Source organism: Macaca mulatta, chromosome 9, assembly GCF_049350105.2.
Source record: "Macaca mulatta isolate MMU2019108-1 chromosome 9, T2T-MMU8v2.0, whole genome shotgun sequence".
Taxonomy (NCBI): domain Eukaryota; kingdom Metazoa; phylum Chordata; class Mammalia; order Primates; family Cercopithecidae; genus Macaca; species Macaca mulatta.
Window position 1 is genome coordinate 80707498 of NC_133414.1, and position 23789 is coordinate 80731286.

General features: G+C 41.7%; 1 protein-coding gene and 1 non-coding gene across 10 annotated transcripts in view; one reads left to right on the plus strand and one right to left on the minus strand.

The window, feature by feature from the left end:
• Positions 1 to 23789, minus strand: part of DDX50 (DExD-box helicase 50) — a 46395-nt gene that overhangs the window by 12627 nt on the left and 9979 nt on the right. For all 9 annotated transcript variants that reach the window (XR_013397763.1, XR_013397765.1, XR_013397764.1 and 6 more), the window contains 6 exon segments: positions 20875 to 20992; positions 20580 to 20765; positions 19940 to 20085; positions 14991 to 15140; positions 835 to 996; positions 276 to 395 (listed from right to left, as the gene is read on the minus strand). Coding sequence is in view for 6 of the 9 variants with exons in the window: in NM_001258182.1 (NP_001245111.1) it covers positions 276 to 395; positions 835 to 996; positions 14991 to 15140; positions 19940 to 20085; positions 20580 to 20765; positions 20875 to 20992 (882 nt within the window). In the remaining 3 variants the exon portion in view is untranslated.
• Positions 23293 to 23399, plus strand: LOC114670277 (U6 spliceosomal RNA). Its single transcript, XR_003719745.1, has one exon. It is a non-coding gene; the product is annotated as a U6 spliceosomal RNA (small nuclear RNA).

Here is a 23789-nt window from a genome sequence, read left to right on the forward strand (position 1 = left end):
AATGCTGGACTAAGAAGCAGTGAAATCACAATGCACTTCTGATTTTGAAGAGAGAAATTCAAGGAAAAGATGAGAAAGTCAGCTCCACTGTCTTCAAAATAAAAGCTGTATTAAAGTCTTGAAGCTAATATAAATTTAGATCTCCGCAGGCTTCACATCCAAATGCAGCTTAAATTGAGAAAAGTTATGAAGACCTACTTGTGAGAATAATTATAAGAACTCTCTTTTAAGGCACCATTTAGACAATAAGTCTGAAATAATTTAACTCTACTTACTGCTTTTTGTTCCACATATCTTAGTTGACCTCTTTCTCTTGGTTGATAAAAACATATACAAATCCCTGTCCGTCCAGCTCTACCTGTGCGTCCAGAGCGATGGATATAGGACTCAACATCCTAAAGATTATAAGAGGTAATACTTTTTAAAACTCTAGCAAGTTCCAGTTATTCTGGAATCCAAATAATAATGTTAATAATAATATATTTATTTCAATCCTGTTGCCCTTTTCAACATTCCAAACAATTATATGTGTGGATTTTGGGGTAAAGGCAATATGATTTAAAACCTTTTAATCCACCTCATCCCAGGTTTCTTTACATGGCAACTTTTTAAAATTCTCTGCCTGATTTTGTTGCTCCATGCTTCAAATCCAAACAACAGAGTTAATCATCTGCAAAGGTATCAGAATCTGATCAATTTAATATCACACTAACAAAAAATGGCTAAGAGCAAGAAGAAATGACATATTTTTCACATCCCAAGCAATATGTTGTAAATCAAATGGTAATTTATAAAATTGCTCTTATTTTTCCCAAATCAAATCCCATTTCCTACCTGAGGAGGAGAACTTTGAATCACCAGGTCAACTTCAGGAATGTCCAAACCACGGGCAGCCACATTGGTTGCCACCAAAACTTTAAAACTACCTTCTCTGAAGCCCTTTAGTGTAATTTCTCTTTGTGACTGTGCAATGTCCCCATGTAAACACTGGGCATTCTATTTGAGAAAGGGGGAGAAAATTAAGTGTACAGTTCATACTTGCAACTGATAGCACCGCAACATCATCTAGTCTGCGCTCCTTTTGCATGTTTTTAAATCTTATTTTGGTAATTTTAACAACGCATGCTTACTGTTTAAAAAAAGTCAAACATGACAGAAAATATTTAACATAAAATGTAAAAGCTTCCCTAATACTAGTCACTTAGAAATAATTCACTGCTAAGAGTTTGGTAAATATTCTGTCAGACTTTTTTTTTTTTTCCCCCAGACAGTTTCACTCTTACTGCCCAGGCTGGAGTGCAATGGAGTGATCCCGGCTCACTACAACCTCCACCTTCCGAGTTCAAGTGATTCTCCTGCCTCAGCCTCCCGAGTAGCTGGGATACAGGTGCCTGCCACCATGCCCAGCTAATTTTTGTATTTTTAGTAGAAACAGTCTTTCACCATGTTGATCAGGCTGGTCTTGAACTCCTGACCTCAGGTGATACGCCAGCCTCAGCCTCCCAAAGTGCTGGGATTACAGGTGTGAGCCACCACACCTGGCCACTTTTTTTTTTTTAAATACACACATACATTACACAAGCATATACTATGACTTTATGTATTTATTTATAACATGAGATATTACATAGGTAGGGTTTTGTAACCTACTTTATAAATTTAGTGTATCTTAGCTATCCACATCTACAGATAAAATGCTACTTAATTTTTTTAAACTGTATATAATTTATTCATATGGATCCCACTGATGAACTTTTGGGCTGTATTCAAATTTTCACCTTTAGAAACAATGCTGCAATGGGCCAGGCGCGGTGGTTCATGCCTGTAATCCCAGAACTCTGGGAGGCCGAGACAGGCAGATCACCTGAGGTCAGGAGTTTGAGACCAGCCTGGCCAACATGGTGAAACCCTGTCTCTACTAAAAATACAAAAAAATAGCCGGGTGTGATGGCAGGCACCTGTAATCCCAGCTACTTGGGAGGCTGAGGCAGGAGAATTGCTTGAACCTGGGAAGCGAAGGTTGCAGTGAGCTGAGATCATGCCATTGCACTCCAGCCTGGGGGACAAGAATGAAGCTTTGTTTCAAAAAAAAAAGAAAGAAAGAAAGAAAGAAACAATATTGCAATGAACAACTTTGTACTTGTATCTCTGGATGCCTCAGTATCTGTATATTTCAGTAGGATATATATCTAGAAGTTGAATTTCTGGGCCAAAAATTATGAACACGTAGCATTTTAACAGAAACTGTATTATAAAAAAAACTGTATTACAAAAAAAGTTGTGTACCTTTTATTCTTCAATACTCTGTGAGTATTTATTTCATCATACCCCACCCAGCTTGTATATTATAAATCATTGTAATCTTTGTGAATTTAATACGCAAAAATAATTTCCCAATGATGTTTTAATTTACATGTCTGTAATTTTTAGTGATGCTGAACCGATTTATATTAGGTTGATCTTCATCTCTGCTGCAAATTTCCTGGTATTATAAATACACTTCCTAGTATTCCTGGCCACTATATTAAAGTCAAAAAGTTCATAACAATGATCAGGCCGGGCTCAGTGGCTCAGGCCTATAAACCCAGCACTTTGGGAGGCTGACATGGGTGGATCACTTGAAGTCAGGAGTTCAAGACCAGCCTGGCCAACATGGTGAACCCTCATCTCTACTAAAAATACAAAGATTAGCCAGGTGTGGTGGTGCATGCCTGTAATCTCAGCTACTCGAGAGGTTGAGGCAGGAGAATCATTTGAACCCGGGAAGTGAAAGTTGCAGTGAGCCATAATCACTCCACTGCACTCTAGCCTGGGCGGCAGAACGAGACTCCGTCTCAAAAAACAAAAGTTCACAACAATAATTTAACCCCAACAGTATTTCAGCCTTGGTATCTAAATAGTTTAATGCATACATGAATGAATTCAGTGAGCACTTGCTATCTGTCTGAATTATACCTGGTTCTAGAACATTCATAAAGAAACACGACTCTGGGGCCACCAGCTGACAGACATCTTCAATAAATATGACGTGTGCTATCACAGGTGTAGGTTCAGAGTGCTACAGGAATACTTAAGAGGGAAATCTAACTCAATCTTGTTTGAGGGGAAAGCAGCCCTGAAGCTGACACCTAACATCATAAGGAACCACTAGGTAAAAGAAGGAGCAGAAGGCTAGGGAGATCCTGGTAGAAGAAATATCATACATAAAGAGTGGGGAGTGAAACCTACAAATATTTGAGCACTGCTGAAACAGAGTGAAAAGGGAGCGGGGGTGAGAGGATAGGGAGTGAGAGATGAGATTGGAATAGAATATAAACTTTATCCTGAGGACAATATGAAACAATTGAATGATTATAAGCAGGAAAGTATCATGAACATATTAAATTATACGACCGGGCACAGTGGCTCATGCCCGTAATCCCAGCACTTTGGGAGGCCAAGGCAGGCGGATCACCTGAGGTCAGGAGTTTGAGACCAACATGGTGAAACCCCGTCTCTACTAAAAGTACTAAAAAAGTAGCCGGGTGTGGTGGCGAGTGCCTGTAATCCCAGAGACTCATGAAGCTGAGGCAGGAGAATCACTGGAACCTGGGAGGCGGAGGTTGCAGTGAGCCGAGATTGTGCCACTGCACTCCAGCCAGGGCGACAGAGCAAGATTCTCTCTCTCTTTATATATATATATATATATATATAAAAATTTTTTTTTTTAGGTTCTGTCACCCACCCACCAGCCTGGGTGACAGAGCAATACCCTGTTTCTAAAAAAGGAAATAAAGAGTTATCAGTGGCCTCACTAAGGTGGTGGCAATAACCACCTATTACTCCACAAATATATAATGACCTACAACATGTTGGGCACTAGGGATAAAAAAGTGAACAAAAATAAGACTGCTGGCTGGGCGTGGTGGCTCACGCCTATAATCCCAGCACTTTTGGAGGCCGAGGCGGGAGGATCACGAGGTCAGGAGATCGAGACCACAGTGAAACCCCATCTCTACTAAAAATAGAAAAAATTAGCCAGGCGTGGTGGCAGGCGCCTGTAGTCCCAGCTACTCGGGAGGCTGAGGCAGGAGAATGGCGAGAACCCAGGAGGCGGAGTTTGCAGTGAGCCGAGATTGTGCCACTGCACTCCAGCCTGGGCGACAGAGCAAGATTCCGTCTCTTTCTCTCTCTATATATATATATAAATTTTTTTTTTTAGGTTCTGTCACCCACCCACCAGCCTGGGTGACAGAGAAATACCCTGTTTCTAAAAAAGGAAATAAAGAGTTATCAGTGGCCTCACTAAGGTGGTGGCAATAACCACCTATTACTCCACAAATATATAATGACCTACAACATGTTGGGCACTAGGGATAAAAAAGTGAACAAAAATAAGACTGCTGCCAGGCGTAGTGGCTCACGCCTGTAATCCCAGCACTTTTGGAGGCCAAGGCGGGAGGATCACGAGGTCAGGAGATCGAGACCACAGTGAAACCCCATCTCTACTAAAAATAGAAAAAATTAGCCAGGCGTGGTGGCAGGCGCCTGTAGTCCCAGCTACTCGGGAGGCTGAGGCAGGAGAATGGCATAAACCCGGGAGGCGGAGTTTGCAGTGAGCCGAGATTGTGCCACTGCACTCCAGCCTGGGCGACAGAGCGAGACTCTGTCTCAAAAAAAAAAAAAAAAAAAAAAGACTGCTTCTGTCCTCATAGTCTTCATATCCTGGTCAGAAAGATGGACATTAATCAAATAATTAGGCACACAAATAAATTTAGACAATGAATGTAATGGATGATGCATGGGTCTAAGAGGCAATGAGGCTTTATAAGAGGACAACCTGACCTAGCTTGGGGCAAGAAAGGATTCCCTAAAAAGTGATGCTTTGGACTGAGATCTGAAGAATGAGTAGGAGTTGTTAGGCAAGGTAGACTACAAATTCAAGAGCTGACCAGCATTGTGGCTCATGCCTATAATCCCAGCACATTGGGAGGCCAAGGTGGGAGGACTGCTGGAACCCAGGAGTTAAAGACCAGCCTAACAGCCGTGCGAGGTGGCGGGTGCCTGTAGTCCCAGCTACTTGGGAGGCTGAGGCAGGAGAATGGCATAAACCTGGGAGGCAAAGCTTCCAGTGAGCTGAGATTCGGCCACTGCACCCCAGCCTGGGTGACAGAGCAAGACTCTGTCTCAAAAAAAAAAAAAAAGACCAGCCTAGGCTACATAAGGATATACCACCTCTATAAAAAAGAAAAAGTTAGTCAGGTGTAGGGGCACACACGTGTCATCCCAGCTACTTGAGAGGCTGAGGTGGGAGGATCACTTGGTCCCAAGCCGTTGAGGCTCCAATAAGCCATTGCGCCACTGTACTCCAGGCCAGGAGACACAGTGAGACCCTGTCTCCACCCAAAAAAAAAAAAAAAAAAAAAAAAAAAAAAAAACCATGGCATGTATGGAGTGTATGCACAAAATGAAAAAATGAGAGGGAAGTATAAGATGAGGCTGGAAAGGTAAGTAGGGGCTACACCATAACTGAATTCAAGAACTACTAGTTGACGAAATTGCAAGGACATACTCAAGGGAGTAGAAATTACGTATAAAGGAAAGAGATACATTATACACGATTCTCAGATTTTTAGATTTTGCAACTGGTATAAGAAATAAATGGAGGCTGGACACGGTGGCTCCTGCCTGTATTCCCAGCACTTCGGGAGGGCAAGGCCCGTGGATCACCTGAGATCAGGAGTTTGAGACCAGCCTGGTCAATGTGGTGAAACCCTGTTTCTACTAAAAATACAAAAATTAGCCAGGCATGGTGGCGGACACCTGTAATCTCAGCTACTCAGGAGGCTGAGGCAGGAGAATCACTTGAACCCGGAAGGCAGAGGTTGCAGTGAGCTGGGATCACATCACTGGACTCCAGCTTGGGCAACAAGAGCGAAACTCCATCTCAAAACAAGAAAAAAGAAAGAAAGAAAGAAATGGACCAGGCTGCTTTGGGAGGCCGAGGTGGGCGGATTACTTGAGGTCAGGAGTTCCAGACCAGCCTGGCCAACATGGCAAAACCCTGTCTCCACTAAAAATACAAAAATTAGCCGGGCGTGGTGGTGCATGCCTGTAATCCCAGCTACTAGGGAGGTTGAGGGAGGAGAATCACTTGAACCCGGGGGCGGAGGACGGACTTTTCAGTTAGTCGAGATCACACCACTGCACTCCAGCCCCCATCTCAAAAAAAAAAAAAAAATGAGGCCGGGCGCAGTGGCTCACGCCTATAATCCCAGCACTTTGGGAGGGCAAGGTGGGCGGATCATGAGGTCAAGGGATTGAAACAATCCTGGCCAAAATGGTGAAAAACTCGTCTCTACTAAAAATACAAAAATTAGCTGGGTGTGGTGATGTGCACCTGTAGTTCCAGCTACTCAGGAGACTGAGGCAGGAGAATCGCTTGAACCCGGGAGGCGGAGCTTGCAGTGAGCCGAGATCTGGCCACTGCACTCCAGCCTGGGCGGCAGAGCGAGACTCCGTCTCAAAAAAAAAAAAAAAAAAGAAAAAGAAAGAAAGAAATGGACAAGGCTGGGCACAGTGGCTCATACCTGTAATCTGAGTACTTTGGGAGGCCGAGGTGGGCGGATCACTTGAAGTCAGGAGTTCCAGACCAGCCTGGCCAGCATGGTGAAACCCCGTCTCCACTAACAATACAAAAATTAGTGGGGCATGGTGGCACACACCTGTAATACCAGCTATTGGGGAGGTTGAGGCAGGAGAATCGCTTGAACCCAGGAGGCAGAGGATGCAGTGAGCCGAGATCATGCCACTGCACTCCAGCCTAGTAAAAAAGCAAGACTCCGTCTTAAAAAAAAAAAGAAATAAACAGAACACTTTAAACCATAGGAGACAGAATCCAAAAATACTATGTAGCTGGCTGGATGGCCAAGGGTAAGGAATAAATTCAAGAGTGATACACAAATTTCTGGTTTAAACAACGGATAATGCTAGAGACAGACTGCGTATAGGAGTGTAGAAAGTTAATTAATTTAGGTTTAGAAACACACAGGTTGGTGTGTCTGTAGCCAGTAGGTCTAGTATTCTTGAGGCAGATCCCAGTGAGAAAAAGATTTGCCTATCATTAGCGTATACTCAATAACTGGAGCCATAGGAGTGATTAGATCTATCTATACATATCTATACTTCTATATTCCTATACTAATTGACTCCTTGCTTCAAGAAAATAAATGCAGTATGCAAAATGTTTTAAATAAACTTTTTTTTTTTTTTTAATAAAACAGAGACGAAGTCTCACTATGTTGCCCAGGCTGGTTTTAAACTCCTGAGCTCAAGTGATCCTCCTGCCTTGGCCTCCCAAAGTGCTGGGATTACAGACATAAGCCATCGTGCCTGGCACATCTAAATCTTAAAATGGTACAAAAGAAAGAAATGTTTAATACCACCTTTTTAATTTTATTTATTTATTTTGGAGACAGGGTCTCACTCTGTCACCCAGGGTGGAGTGCAGTGGCATGATCATTGCTCACCGTAGCCTCGACCTCCCGGACTCAAGAAATGCTTCTCGGCCGGGCGCGGTGGCTCAAGCCTGTAATCCCAGCACTGTGGGAGGCCGAGATGGGCGGATCACGAGGTCAGGAGATCGAGACCATCCTGGCTAACACGGTGAAACCCCGTCTCTACTAAAAAATACAAAAAACTAGCCGGGCGCGGTGGCGGGCGCCTGTAGTCCCAGCTACTCCGGAGGCTGAGGCAGGAGAATGGCGTGAACCCGGGAGGCGGAGCTTGCAGTGAGCTGAGATCCGGCCACTGCACTCCAGCCTGGGCGGCAGAGCGAGACTCCGTCTCAAAAAAAAAAAAAAAAAAAAAAAAGAAATGCTTCTCACTTCAGCCTTAGTAGCTTGGACCACAGGTGTGTCCCACCACACCTGGGCAATTTTTTTATTTTTTGTAGAGACAGTCTCGCGATGTTTCCCAGACCGCTTTTGAATGCCTGGCCTCAATAAATTTTCCTGTCTTGGCTTCCCAGGGAAATTCTTTTAATTTCGAAAACATCCTTTTATTATTATTTTATTTTATTTTAATTTATTTTATTTTATTGAGACACAGTTTCACTCTGTCTCTTAGGCTAGAGTACAGTGGTGCACAATCTCAGCTCACTGCAACTGCCACCTCCTGGGTTCAAGTAATTCTCGTGCCTTAGCCTCCCAAGTAGCTGGGATTACAAGCACGTGCCACCAATTTTTGTGTTTTTAGTAGATGTGGGGTTTCACCATGTTCGCCAGGCTGATCTCAAACTCCTGATCTCAAGTGATCCACCCGCCTCAACCTCCCAAAATACTGGGATTACCGGTGTGAGCCACCAAGCCTGGCCTTATTCATTTATCTTTAAGAGATGGAATCCTGCTCTGTTGCCCAAGCTACAGTGCAATGGCAAAATCATAGCTCATTACAACCTCAAAATACTGGGCTAAGAGATCCTCCCACCTCAGCCTCCTGAGTAGCTAGAATCACAGGCATGAACCATGGCAGCCAGCTCAAAAGTATCCCTTTAAATAGGAAGCTTAATTAATACAATTTCCATAACACACTTTAAGATGCTTAATTTATGCATAAGACTCCCTTTAAAAATATATCTACTATATAAATGAAATGCCCACGCTAGTCTCAAATTCCTGGACTCAAGCAATCTTTCTACCCTGGCCTCCCAAAGTGCTGGGATAACAGGCATGGGCCACCACACCTGGCTAATATATATATATATTTTTTTAATTTACTTTTTCTTCACCAAAAGCAGATACTTGAAATACCACTTCGTAAGAACAGGACAATATATATACATAAGTATGTGTACATATGTACGTAGGTACAAAATTATGCTAGTAAGTAGCACAACTAAGATTTAAACCCCAATCTGACTCCCAAGTCTGTGCTATTAATCACTATTCTTTTTTCTTCCATGAAAAATATGTAGAGTAAGAATCAGATCCATGAGGAAGGCCAATATTTAAAGTACAGACAAGAATACAAAAAGATCAGCAGGAACCGGGAAAGGTTAGCCAAAGAAGAAAATAGACCTGCGTGGTTATCATATAACCCAAGTTAAGAAAAATCTTTCAAGAAAAGAAACACCCAATTTTTGAAAGAAAGTTATAAACAAATATACTTTAAATAAGTTGGACAGTTTTTCATAGTGAATTTTTCAATTGCAACACAGGTTTTTTTTCTCATGCCTTTAATCCCAGCACTTTGGGAGGCCAAGGTGGGAAGACTGCTTGAGGCTAAGAGTTCAAGAACAGTCTGGGTAACACAAGGAGATCCTGTCTCTACAAAAAATAAAAAATTAGAAAGGTGTCATGGTGCATGCCTGTAGTCCCAGCTTGTTGGGAGGCTGAGGTGGGAGAATCACTGGAGCCTGGGAGATTGGGGCTGCAGTGAGTCATGATCACACCACTGCACTTCAGCCTGGGTGACAGAGTAAGACCCTGTCTAAAAACAAAACAAAACAAAACAAAACAAAAAAACACAGGGTTTTTTTTACTTGATAATTTGTCCTAAGAGGAACATACTACATTCATAGTATCAGCGATGGTTTCCAGGTCTCCAACTTTTGAGTAATTTTTTTTTCCAAACGTGTGTGTGTGTGTGTGTGTGTGTGTGTTTCTCTCTTTGTGAGAGACACAGACTGTTTAACGATTCATTCATTCATTCATTCATTCATTCATTCATTCATTCATTCATTCAGAGAGGGGGTTCTTGCTGTGTTGCCTGGGGCTTAATAGATCCTCCTGCTGCAACCTCCTGAGTAGCCGGAATTACAAGTGCACAACCAAACCCAGCTGTTTAGAATTTAGAAGGCATTCGTTTCTGGGGGAAACCAAGTAAAATCTGACTTTTTACAAGTAAATTACAATTTTAAACTAAAAAAAAAAGCAACTATTCAGGTTCTCTGGTTAATCCATAAAATCCCATATAACTCGTAATGAGATACTACTAGTATGTTCTACCTAAATAGAAAAGTCACCCAGCAGAATGGAGAATAGAGAATTCCATTCTCCAAATCACAGAAACAGATTATTGTCCACTGAAAGGAGAATTCTCCCCCAGCCTTTGTAGCAAGGCAATTTCTTCAAGAATAAAAAATGGCTTCTGCAAGACAACTGCTACTGAGTGTTTTAAAGCAATGAAAAGAAAAGTAAATCAATTACCCTCTACCACTCTTTCACTATTTAGCAAATATCTGTTTATAGAGGACTTTATTTTATTTTATTTTATTTTTTTTGAGATGGAGTCTCACTCTGTCGCCCAGGCTGGAGTTCAGTGGCGTGATCTCGGCTCACTGCAACCTCCGACTCCTGGGTTCATGTCATTCTCCTGACTCAGCCTCCCAAGTAGCTGGGACTACAGATGCCCACCACCACGCCCAGTTAATTTTTTCTATTTTTCAGTAGAGACGGGGTTTCACCGTGTTAGCCAGGATGGTCTCGATCTCCTGACCTCATGATCCGCCCGCGTCGGCCTCCCAAAGTGCTGGGATTACAGGTGTCAGGCACCGCGCCCGGCCTTTTTTTACTTTTTTAAGAGACAGGGTCTCACTTTGTCGCCCAGGCTGGAATGCAGTATCATGTTCATAGCTCACTGCAACCTCTAACTCCTGGGCTCAAGCAATCCTCTTGCCTTAGCCTCCCAAGTAGACAGGAATACAGGAACATGCCACCACACCTGGCTAATTTTTTTTTTTTTTTTTGAGACAGAGTCTTGCTCTGTTGCCCAGGATGGAGTGCAGTGGTGCGATCTCGGCTCACTGCAACCTCCACTTCCCAGGTTCAAGTGATTCTCGTCCTTCAGCCTCCCAAGTAGCTGGGACTACAGGTGTGCACCACCACACTTGGCTAATTTTTTGTATTTTAGTGGAGGCCGGGTTTCACCATGTTGCACAAGGTGGTCTCGAACTCCTGAGCTCAGGCAATCCACCTGCCTTGGCCTCCCAAAATGCTAGGATTACAGGTGGGGGCCATTGCAGCTGGCCCTGGCTAATTTTTAACTTTTTATAGAGATGGTGTCTCATTATACTGCCCAGGTTGGTCTCAAACTCCTGGCCTCAAGTGACCCTCCCACATCAGCCTCCCAAAGTACTAGAATTACAGGCATGCCTGGCCTATACTGGACATGTAAACATCAAAGCTAATGCTATACAATTAGTTAAAATGACACAGAGGAAGACAGTGACTTTGAATCTCTAGTTCCCACATAACACATATCAACTAGGATAACAAAACTAAAAATCCATAGACAACACACATAACAAACAAGTGACAAAAGTAGTCTCATGATTTCCAAAACATGAGCAAAGGCCAGGTGCGGCGGCTCATGCCTGTAATCGCAGCACTTTGGGAGGCCGAGGCAGGTGGATCACCTGAGGTCGAGAGTTCAAGACCAGCCTGACGAACATGGAGAAACCCTGTCTCTACTAAAAATACAAAAAAAAAAAAAAAAAATTAGTTGGGCATGTTGGCACATGCCTGTCATCCCAGCTACTTGGGAGACTGAGGCAGGAGAATCACTTGAACCTGGGAGGCAGAGGTTGTGGTGAGCCAAGATCACGCCATTGCACTCCAATCTGGGCAACAAGAGCAAAACTCCTTCTCAAAAAAAAGAAAAAAACATGAGCAGGGAAGGATAAATTCTTTTATCTATGTGGGGGAATTTGCTAGTCCTAAGAACAGGCAATTCAGGGACCTAGTCTTTCAGGTCTGCCATCTTGAAAGCATAATGAAAAGCTACCTGGAAGGCGTATTCTCAAACAAATTGTTGACAACAGCAGCTGAACCTGGGAGGATTTTTATGTACTTGAGGGTGATTGTGAGGAGCCAGAGTTAAGGTCTGCGGGGACTGGAGCAAGCTGGGCCCTATAGAAACTTTCTAAACTAACAGCCAATGCTCACTTTCCGGGACAAAGCCCCATACTGAGGAGAAACTGCTGGACAGAGGATCTAAACTAAGGATGCCAAGAATAACAGGATCAAAGGAAAAAAAAGATACAGAGAAAAGTGAGGAAAGACACAGCTAGAACCAGAAAGTAGACCTTTTTTTTTAACAGCTTCACTCAGATATAATTTACAGACTATATTTTAAGCACTAACAAAAATAACAGAAGCAGCAGTTCTAGAGCTGTGACGCCAGAAGTATTCTCACCAATGCCTTCCCATCTACAGTTCAAAAAGTTTAACTTAATCTAAAAATGAGCAACAGAAAAGATCACACTCAAATCTCACAGAAAGTAATTAGGAAGGAAAAAAGAGGAAACAGAATAAGCTGGGAGCAGTGGCACATGCCTGTAATCCCAGTTACTCAGGAGGCTGATGAGAGAGGATCCCTTAAGGCCAGGAGTTAGAGGCTGCAGTGTGCTATTACTGTGTCTGTGCCAAGGTACTCCAATGCTGGCAACATGGTGGGACTCTGTCTCTTAAAAAAAAAAACAATTTTGGCAGACACGGTGGCTCATGACTGTAATCCCAGCACTTTGGGAGGCCTAGGTGATCATTTGAGGTCAGGAGTTCTAGACCAGCCTGGACAACCTGGTGAAACCCCATCTCTACTAAAAATACAAAAATTAGCTGGGTGTGGTGCTGGAACCTGCAATTCCAGCTACTCTGGAGGATGAAGCAGGAGAATCGCTTGAACCTAGGAGGCAGAGGTTGCAGTGAGCTGACATCGCACTACTGCACTCCAGCCTGGGTCACAAAGCTTGACTACATCTTAAAAAAAAAATAAATAAATAAATAAATAAATAAGCAGATTATCTCCACAAATAAAGTGATCTAGAAAGGCTTATCCACAAAACAAATAAAAGCATACCACTTTGAATGAACTCAAACATACATGGCTGGGCACGGTGGCTCATGTCTATAATCCCAGCACTTAGGAGAGCTGAGGCAGACAGATCACTTGAGGTCAGCAGTTTGAGACCAGCCTGGCTAACATGGTGAAACGCCATCTCTACTAAATATACAAAAATTAGCCAGGTGTGGTGGTGTGTACCTGTATCCCAGCTAGTCTGGAAGCTGAGGCATAAGAATCGCTTGAACCTAAGAGGAGCAGGTTGCAGTGAGCCGAGATCTTGCCACTGCACTCCACCTGGGTGATAGAGTGAAACTGTGTCTCAAAAAATAAATAAATAAATAAATAAGAAATAAAATAAAATATACATATATATCATATATTGGCTGGGCACAGTGGCTCTCGCCTGTAATCCCAGCACTTTGGGAGGCAGAGGCAAGTGGATCGCTTGAGCTCAGGCAGTACTGTTTCCATAAGCCCTTTCTCAGGAATCTACCCAATAACAAGTCACAAACAACAAAAATGACTGGAGACACTGACATAAGGACTGACGGCACTGATTATTGGTGGATGTTAGCATCACAAAAAGAACTAGACATACATATCTCCTGCCAGAAGTACACCACCTATGAAGCAGTTCTGCCCTAAACAAACAAACAAACCTGAATATTCAGAAAATATAGAAGACAGAGGAACATGTTAAATGACATCATGGGGAAGCAATACTCTAGATTTATGACAATGTAGTTTCTTAAACAAAAAAAGCTATAAAAAATACATAAAGGAGAAATCCATATATAAAAAGCGACTTAATAATCACACAACATAAAAATCTTATTTGGACCCAGATTCAAGAAAACAAACAATAAAAGAAAATAAATATTTCTAAGACAACTGATAATGTAAAATGAATATTTTGAAATATTAACTTTTTAGAAGTGATAACTGTATTGTTGGTTTTTCTGAAAATCCTTTTCTTTTAGAGATATATACCCGAACATGTATGGATATAATAACATGGTATCTAGGGTTTGCATAAAAATAATTCTGAAAGAGGAGGTATGTTAGCATATACATAAAATAATTATTGAAGCTGGTGGATGAATACACAGGGGTTCATTACATGATTCTATCAACTTCTGTACATGTTTGAAATTTTCTATGAAAGGTTTTTTTTTCTTTTTCTTTGAGATGGAGTCTCACTCTGTCATCCAGGCTGGATTGTAGTGGCACAATCTCAGCTCACCACAACCTCCACCCCTGGGTTCAAGCGATTCTCCTTCCTCAGCCTTCTGAGTAGCTGGGATTACAGGCACCCACCACCACACCCAGCTAATTTTTATATTTTTAGTAGAGATGGGGTTTCACCATGCTGAGCAGGCTTGGTCTGAACTCCTGACCTCAGGCGATCCACCCACCTCGGCCTCCCAAAGTGCTGGGATTACAGCCGTAAGCCACTGTACCCAGCCAAAATATATTTTTTTAAGAAAGAAAAAGACACATGGATTTAGTATTCTGATTTAGTAATTTAATAAAAATTTGTAGTTTTGTAACACAACTCTAAAATATTACTCTCTCTTACCCATAGAAATTCATTTTGTTTCAACTTTTATATTTTCCAGATCACATTTTCAAAGTTTAAAAAAAAAATGATAACACCTGATAGAGGTCAGGTGTGATGGCTCACATCCATAATCCCAGCACTTCGACAGGCCAAGGCGGGTGCGGGGGCCAGGGAGTGGGGAAGGCGGGGAATTGCTCGAGCCCAGGAGTTCAAGACCAGTCTGGGCTACATGGTGAAATCTCATCTCTACAAAATATGCAAAAAATTAGCTGGGCATTCTGGCACGCACCTGTAGTCCCAGCTACTCAAGAGGCTGGGGTGGGAGAATCACCTGAGCCCAGGAAGTCAAGAATGCAGTGAGCCATGATTGTCCCACTGCACTCCAGCCTGGGCATAACAGGGAGACCCTGTCTCAAGACAAACAAAACTGATAAAATCTATCCTGACTTATCAAGTCACAGGATTACAGGTGTGAGCCACGACACCCAGCCTTACAACTCAATTTTGAGAATGACTATCAAATCTAGTCCACAAAGGACAAAATAATTTTTGTTCAGTGATTCATCCCCATAATTTCAATTAGAGAAAGCATGAAAAAAAGACTTACCTGTTTTATGTGTGGATTCATGGCCATTTCAGTTACATTCTTTTTGGTCTCACAGAAAATAATAGCCCTCCCTTCAGACCCACTGTAGACTTGAAGGACATCTCCAATAACTGCCGGCCTCTGAGACCAATGACACTGGATGGCCAAATGCTTTGAAGAAAGAAAATATCACATTATTTGTTTCATTAAAATTATTTTAAAATATTTCTCTTGTGTAGTTTTTCTATCCGGTCAAGAATTAGCCTCTCTGGGAGACTGTAAGACAAAGACTCTCTTCAACAGCACTTAAAAACAATATAGACAAATGGCCATCAATAAACTGATGAAAGAATAAACAAACTGCAGTATATTCAAACAGAATACCATTCAGCAATTAAAAGAAACCAACTATTGATATACATGGAACAATATGAACCTTAAAAAAAGTGCCAAATAAAGTCTTAACAGAAAATGAGCACACACAGTATAATTTCATTTATATGAAGTTCTAGAATAGGCAAAACCAATCAACTGCGGAAGAAAAATCAGAACAGTGGTTGTCTCTGAACCGGGTATACTGACTGGGAAGAGGCATAAGGAACTTTCTGGGATGATGGCAATATTCTATATGGTGATAAGGGTTCGGGTTACATACATATGAATTTTTCAAAAATAGGCAAATGTACAAAGATTTTGCATTTCATTGTACATAATAAAAATATTATGAATGAACCTCAAAAACATATGCTAAGTGAATGAAACGACATAAAAAGTCACATATTGTATGATTACATTTACAGTCACGCGTCGCTTAATGACAGGGATACGTTCTGAGAAATGTATTGTTAGGCAGCTTCATCATTATGCAAATATCACAGAGTGTACTTACACAAACCTAGGGTATAGCCTACTACACACACCTAGGCTATATGGTATGTCCTATCACTCCTAGGCTACAAACCTAAACAGCATGTTACTGTACTGAACATTGTAGGCAATGGTAAGTATGTGTGTCTCTAAACATATCTAAACACAGAAAAGGTACAGTAAGAACATGGCATAAAAGATAAAAACTGATACACCTGTATAGGACGGCTCCATTATAATCTTATGGGACCACCATCGAATATGTGCCACCGTATATATGGTCCATCGCTGACCAAAACATTGGTATGCAGCACATGACTGTACACGAAATATCCAAAACAGGTATATCCATTGAGACAAAAAACAGACTAGTGATTGACAGTGGATAAAGAAAGGAGGGAATGGAGGCTGGGAACGGTGGCTCACGCCTGTAATCCCAGCACTTTGGGAGGCCGAGGCAGGCAGATCACATGAGATAAGGACTTCAGACTAGCCTGGCCAACGTGGCAAAACAACATCTCTTCTAAAAATACAAAAATTAGCCGGGCATGGTGGCGCATGCCTGTAGTCCCAGCTACTCAGGTGGTTGAGGCAGGTGAATCACTTGAACCTGGGAGGTGGAGGCTGCAGTGAGCTGAGATTATGCTTTAATTTTTTAATGATATTAAAGAATTACATTGCACTGCAGCCTGGGCAACAAGAGCAAGACTCTGTCTCAAAACAAAAACAAAAACACAACACAAACAAACAAACAAGAAAACCCACCACATCTTTGAGTGGTGTTAACAGTAAAAAAATAAAATAAAAATGAAAACCACAGGGATGCAAATCAGCAAAACAGACTATGGGAAACTCATAAGACAAATGAGTTTTTCTGTTGTTATTGTTTTTTTCTGAGACGGAGTCTCACATTGTCGCCCAGGCTGGAGTTCAGAGGCACGATGTCAGCTCACTGCAACCTCCAGCTCCTGGGTTCAAGCGATTCTCCTTTTTCAGCCTCCCAAGTAGCTGGGACTACAGGCACGTGCCACTGTGCCTTGCTAATTTGTGTATTTTTAGTAGAGATGGGGTTTTACCATATCAGTCAGGTTGGTCTCGAACTCCTGACTTCAGGTGATCTACTGGCCTCAGCCTCCCAAGGTGCTGGGATTATAGCTGAGCCACCGCGCCTGACCAACAAATCAGTTTTTTCAACAGCAAATTGCAAAGAAAAAATAGGAACTATAGATTATAAAATGTTTAAGACTCATATCAATCAGTAGCAATGTAAGAATTCTATTTGGATCCAGATTCAAACAAACTATTTTAAAAAGATAGCAAGGGCAATGTGCACACTAGGTATTTAATGACATTATAAGAATTACTATGCTAGTCGCAGTGGCTCATGCCTGTAATCCTAGGACTTTGGGAGACTGAGGTCATGAGTTCGAGACCATCCTGGCCAACATCATGAAACACCCATCTCTACTAAAAATACAAAAAATTAGCCGGGTGTGGTGGTGGGCACCTGTAATCCCAGCTACTCGGGAGGCTGAGGCAGGAGAATCGCTTGAACTGGGGAGGCGGAGGTTGCAGTGTGCTGAGCTCACACCACTGCACTCCAGCCTAGGCAACAAGAGTGAAACTCCGTCTCAAAAAAAAATGAATAAATTACTGTTTTTCTTCTACTGTGATAATGACTGTGGTTTTAAAGAGTCCTTAGTTACCATTTTAGAAGAATATACTATTACTTGAAGATGAAATGACTGGGATTATTTCAAATGCAGGGGTGAAGAAAAGATCATTGTTGGCCGGGCGCAGTGGCTCAAGCCTGTAATCCCAGCACTTTGGGAGGCCAAGACGGGCGGATCACGAGGTCAGGAGATTGAGACCATCCTGGCTAACACGGTGAAACCCCATCTCTACTAAAAAATACAAAAAAACTAGCCGGGTGAAGTGGCGGGCGCCTGTGGTCCCAGCTACTTGGGAGGCTGAGGCAGGAGAATGGCGTAAACCCGGGAGGCGGAGCTTGCAGTGAGCTGAGATCCGGCCACTGCACTCCAGCCTGGGCGACAGAGCCAGACTCAGTCTCAAAAAAAAAAAAAAAAAAAAAAGATCATTGTTAAAGACTAGTAATAGGTAATGGGTACATCATGTTCTTTATACTATTCAATCTTTCTATTCAATTTACTATTCAATTTTATATGCTTGAAAATGTCCTTATCAACTTTTTTTACTGGTACATTTTACACTCTTACTGCAAAACTTTCAACCATTACAAAATATACAAAGCTTCTTATTTTTTACTCATTTTTTTTGAGACAGAGTCTCAATCTGTTGCCCAGGCTGGAGTGCAGTGGCACAATCTCGGCTCACTGCAAGCTCCACCTCCTGGGTTCCAGCAATTCTCCTACCTTAGCCTCCCAAGTAGTTGGTACTACAGGCATGCACCACCATGCCCAGCCAATTTTTGTATTTTAGTAGAGATGGGGTTTCACTATGTTGACCAGGCTGGTCTCCATCTCCTGACCTCATGATCCACCCGCCTTGGCCTCCCAAAGTGCTGGCATTACAGGCATGAGCTACCATGCGCGGCCCACAAAGCTTCTTTTGACCATCCAGCACTCCCTTTCCCAGAAGTAATCATTATTTGATGTTTATTCTTTCAACCTGTTTTCGCATATTTACATAAATGCCTAAGGAATCCATTTAGCACTTTGTGTATTTTTTTAAATAGTGTAATTTTTGTACACATCATTGCATAATTTGGTTATCACTAATTCTTAACCACTGCATTACATTCTGCAGATACTACTATTCAGTCACCTAGTCTTTCCTACATACACATATATATGCATCTATTAAATAGAAAGATGACATATGTTACCTAGTTGACTGTCATAAATACTGTAAATATTACTTTTTTTTTTTTGAGATGCTGTCTCACACTGTCACCAGGCTGGAGTGCAATGGCACGATCTTGGCTCACTGCAACCTCCGCCTCCTGGGTTCAAGCAATTCTCCTGCCTCAGCCTCCCGAGTTGCTGGGATTAGTTGCGCGTCACCACACCCAGCTAATTGTTGTATTTTTAGTAGAGACAGGGTTTCGCCATGTTGGCTAGGATGGTCTTGATCTCCTAACCCTGTGATCTGCCTGCCTTGGCTTCCCAAAATGCTGAGATTACACACGTGAGCCACCACGCCCAGCCCTAATTCTTTTTTTAAACATACCATTGGTTTAACTTTCAAGGAGTCAAAATTATAAACCTTTTCCCTCATGGATTCTTCCTCTGACTTCTCTGGGCTTTTTTTTTTGAGACAGGGTCTCCCTCTGTCACCCAGGCTGGAGTACGGTGGCGCAATCTCAGCTTACTGCAACCTCCACCTCCCGGGTTCAAGTGATTTTCGTGCCTCAGCCTCCCAAATAGCTGGGACTACAGGGACCCACCACCAGGCCGGCTAATTTTTCTATTAGTAGAGACAGGGTTTCACCATATTGGCCAGGCTGGTCTCAAACTCCTGACCTCAAGTGCTCTGCCCACCTTGGGCTCCCAAAGTGCTGGGATTATAGGCATGAGCCACCATGCCCCGCCCAACTTGTATGTTAGAAAAGCATTCCCTCTCCTGAAATCAAAAAACTCTTTATTCACCTACATCTGCTTTAAGTTGTTTTACAGCTTAATTTTTCAAATCTTTGAGAAATTTTTTTGGTTTGGGGGAATGGGATGAGGATCTAACTTTTTTTCACCTCAGCTTTAACAAATTGTCTCCACACTATTCTTTTCTAGTCAATATAAATAGCCTTGTCATGTTGTAAATATTTTGTTGTTTTTTGTTTTTGTTTTTTGAGCTGCTTTAAAGAGAGAAAGAAACACTTCAAATCTGTCTCTATGGCTGCTTGTGTGTTTCCTATTAGGACTTGCCTATTCATGTGCTTGTTTTCCCTCTATTTATTCTATTCTGCTACTCAGTCTCAGACTATAAAATTATATAGGTATCTTACTCAGAGCAAAAAAGAAAGATTAGGCCTGAAGAGGTACCCAAAACTTAAGTTTAGCTTCAACAAATGTCAAAAGTAAATACCAACTAAAAGCTAAAATCTATCATGCTAGAAAGCTACTTACTTCCACAGTAGTTGCAGCCTTTTGAGTCATTTTTCCAACAAGGTCAACCTGCTCATATCTGGATTTCATGTATTTTTTTGCAACTTTGTATACCCACTGTGGGCAAGTTGCAGAAAAAAGTAAAGTCTGAGGATTGTCTTCAGAATCTTAAATAAACAAAAAGAATTCAAATGTTTTCTTAATTTCCCATGATGTAGCCAGCTTTTAAAAATTCCCCCAAGCTTCAAAAAAATAATGAAAAATTTAAAACTTGGGGTGAATTTTTAACACAGAGACTTCATTGTAATTATTAAAACTTTCAACTTGCAAAACTGGGGGACAATAGGAAGAGAACTGAACCTAAAAGGAAGGTGAGAATTTAAGAAGGAACAATGAACAAAAAAATCAATAAAATGAGTTAGTAAATCTAACCACTGACTATTAAAAAAAAAAAAAAAAAAAAGAATAAAGCATAGAAAGCTAAGAAAATAGTTAAAAGGATGCTATCATACTTTCTTTTTCAAGGACAGAACAGATACCAAATTATTTTAGTTTTGTTAGAACACAGGGGACACTGCAATAAGAATTATTAAATAAAAACTCGTTTGCATTTAAGATCGAAGAATAATTGCTAATGTGCTTATTTTGAATTAGAATATACCAGTTTTGTAGGATTCGTGAATAATATCTTCAACTTGTTCAGCAAAACCTAAATCCAACATTTGATCCACTTCATCAAGCACAACATGTCGCAGTTTAGAAAGATCCAATCGGCCACTCTGCAGATGGTCTTTGATACGACCAGGGGTTCCAACCAAGATGTCAATACCATTTCGAATATGATTAACTGTGAGAAGAGAAATGCCAACAATATGTAAAATTCACACTTTCACATTATTTACTTAAATATAAGTACCAAATACATCTTTGTGTTTCTATCATACATATTTACTCACTTTGGCTTTGATATGATGTTCCACCATAAAAACATGCCACACTGAGTTTCCTAGTTATATCTTTGAAGTCTTTGGCTACTTGGTTTGCCAGTTCCCTTGTTGGAGCCAAAACAAGTACCTGAGCAAGAGGTTTAAAAAACAAAAAGATATTTTTCTAAAGACATATCTGAATTAAAACCGAGAAGACTTTTTGTAGGTGCATTTAAAACCAGGAAACTCTACATTAATGTCATAGTATTTAAAGATACAACACAAATAGCAACAAGAACAGCGGTGTATATTTATTATATCCTCCCTTACTTCCTTCAGGTCTCTTCAGTAAGGTTTCCAAGCCCATTTTCATATCCTCCTGCCCCTTTATTATTTCTGCTCAGCACTTACATCACCCAAGATACTGATATTTTACTGATTTGCGATTGTCTATCTCACCCGATAAAATGTAAGCTCCGTGAAGGCAGGAATTTATGTCAGGTTGGGTTACTGTATTCCTTGCACTTCAAACAGTGCCTGGTACAGTACAGGAAACTCAAAAATGTTTGATAAACGAATGAATGTTCACCATGTGCTAGGAACTAATGCTTTACAGGAATTATCTAATTTGATTCTCATAAAAACCCATGAGTGGCATTATTACACCATTTTCATAAATGACAGACTCGTGTCTCAGAGAATTAAAGTCTTGCCCAAAATCAAACACCTAGAAATGGTGGAGCTGGAATCTCCAGTAACATCTTTCTAATACAAAAGTTTTTTAAGGCAGCTTTGGGGCCAGGTGTGGAGGCTCACACCTGTAATCCCAACACCTTGGGAGGCCAAGGTGGAAGGATCACTCAAGGCCAGGAGTTCAAAACCAGCCTGGACTACACAGTGAGACCCCCAACTCTACAAAAAATAAAAAATTAGCCAGGTGTGGTGGCACCTGCCTGTAGTCCTACCTACTGGAGAGACTGAGAGGAAGAGAGAATTGCTTGAGCCCAGGAGTTCGTGGTTACAGTGAGCCATGATCACCCCACTGTACTTCATCCTGGGAAACAGAGTGAGACCATGTCTTTAAAAAAAAAAAAAAAAAAAAAGCCAGGCGCGGTGGCTCACACCTGTAATCCCAGCACTTTGAGAGGCCGAGGCGGGCGGATCACAAGGTCAGCAGATCAAGACCATCCTGGCTAACACGGTGAAACCCAGTCTCTACTAAAAATACAAAAAATTAGCCGGGCATGGCGCCCGTATTCCCAACTACTCCAGAGGCTGAGGCAGGAAAATGGCATGAACCCAGGAGGCGGGGCCTGCAGTGAGCCGAGATTCCACCAAGGCACTCCAGCCTGGGAGACTGAGCGAGTCTCCGCCTCAAAAAAAAAAAAAAGGCAGTGTTGAGATTATATCCTATGTCCTATTTCAGTCTTTTCCTAATTTCACCCCAAAAACATAACTCTCCGAAAAGATTTATCCTGTAAGTCAATACAGCCAACCTGATTTGGGATAGTTAATCTAAGACTATTATGATTTAATTATATTTATATATGTTAATTTGCTCTTTTTTTTTTTTTTTTTTTTTTTTTTTTTTTTTTTTGAGACGGAGTCTCACGCTGTTGCCCAGGCTGGAGTGCAGTGGCGCGATCTCGGCTCACTGCAAGCTCCGCCTCCCGGGTTTACGCCATTCTCCTGCCTCAGCCTCCTGAGTAGCTAGGACTACAGGCGCCCGCCACCGCGCCCGGCTAATTTTTTGTATTTTTAGTAGAGACGGGGTTTCACTGTGGTCTCGATCTCCTGACCTTGTGATCCGCCCGCCTCGGCCTCCCAAAGTGCTGGGATTACAGGCTTGAGCCACCGCGCCCGGCCGTTAATTTGCTCTTATAATACCACTCAGTTGTCTTACAAAGAACAAATTACTTTTAGTCATACAACTATTCATATTATGATGCTGATTTTTTCTTCACTTTTACAAACCTTAAGTGCACACAGCTTTTTAGGTCATATTTTAGGCTTACATTTTACAAGACCCCTCTGTCGGTTGATTTTACATTTATAAAATAAGACAGATGTCTAGCACCCCAATAATATATAAACAAGCAATATCATTTCAATAATACTGTTCTTAAAAAGTCCATCTGGGCCGGGCGCGGTGGCTCACGCCTGTAATCCCAGCACTTTGGGAGGCCGAGGCGGGTGGATCACGGGGTCAGGAGATCGAGACCATCCTGGCTAACACGGTGAAACCCCGTCTCTATTAAAAGATACAAAAAACGAGCCGGGCGTGGTGGCAGGCACCTGTAGTCCCAGTTACTCGGGAGGCTGAGGCAGGAGAATGGTGTGAACCCGGGAGGCACAGCTTGCAGTGAGCCAACATCATACCACTGCACTCCAGCCTAGGTGACAGAGCGAGACTCCGTCTCAAAAAAAAAAAAAAAAGTCCATCTGTGTGTACTCACTTCAGCAGCACATACACTAAAATTGGAATGACACAGAGAAGATTAGCATGACCCCTGCACAAGGATGACATGAGCATTCATGATGCATTCCATACTAAAGGGAAAAAAAGTCAACACTGAAATAAATGATGCTGAACATTTACTGAATGACAAATAAATGAACACCTCTTTAGAAAATTCATTTGTTTAAAAGCAAAGGTCAGGACTGAAAAAAAGAGAAGAAAAGGCTCAACTAAATATATAAACTGTAAATAAGATATACTGGCTTTGTAATTCATGAAATTATAAAAGTTATCTATGGATCCATTCACATCACATTCATATGCAAAAACTACTTCATTTTAACTATGCTTGAAATTTCTTTTTGTGAAAAACAAAGTATTTTTGCTTTATAACACAGTGTTAACTTTTCTATCTTGGGGGTACTAGAACTCAGGACTGGTATAACTTTCTTTCCCTTGCTGTAGAGTAACATTTAAAGCTTTTACC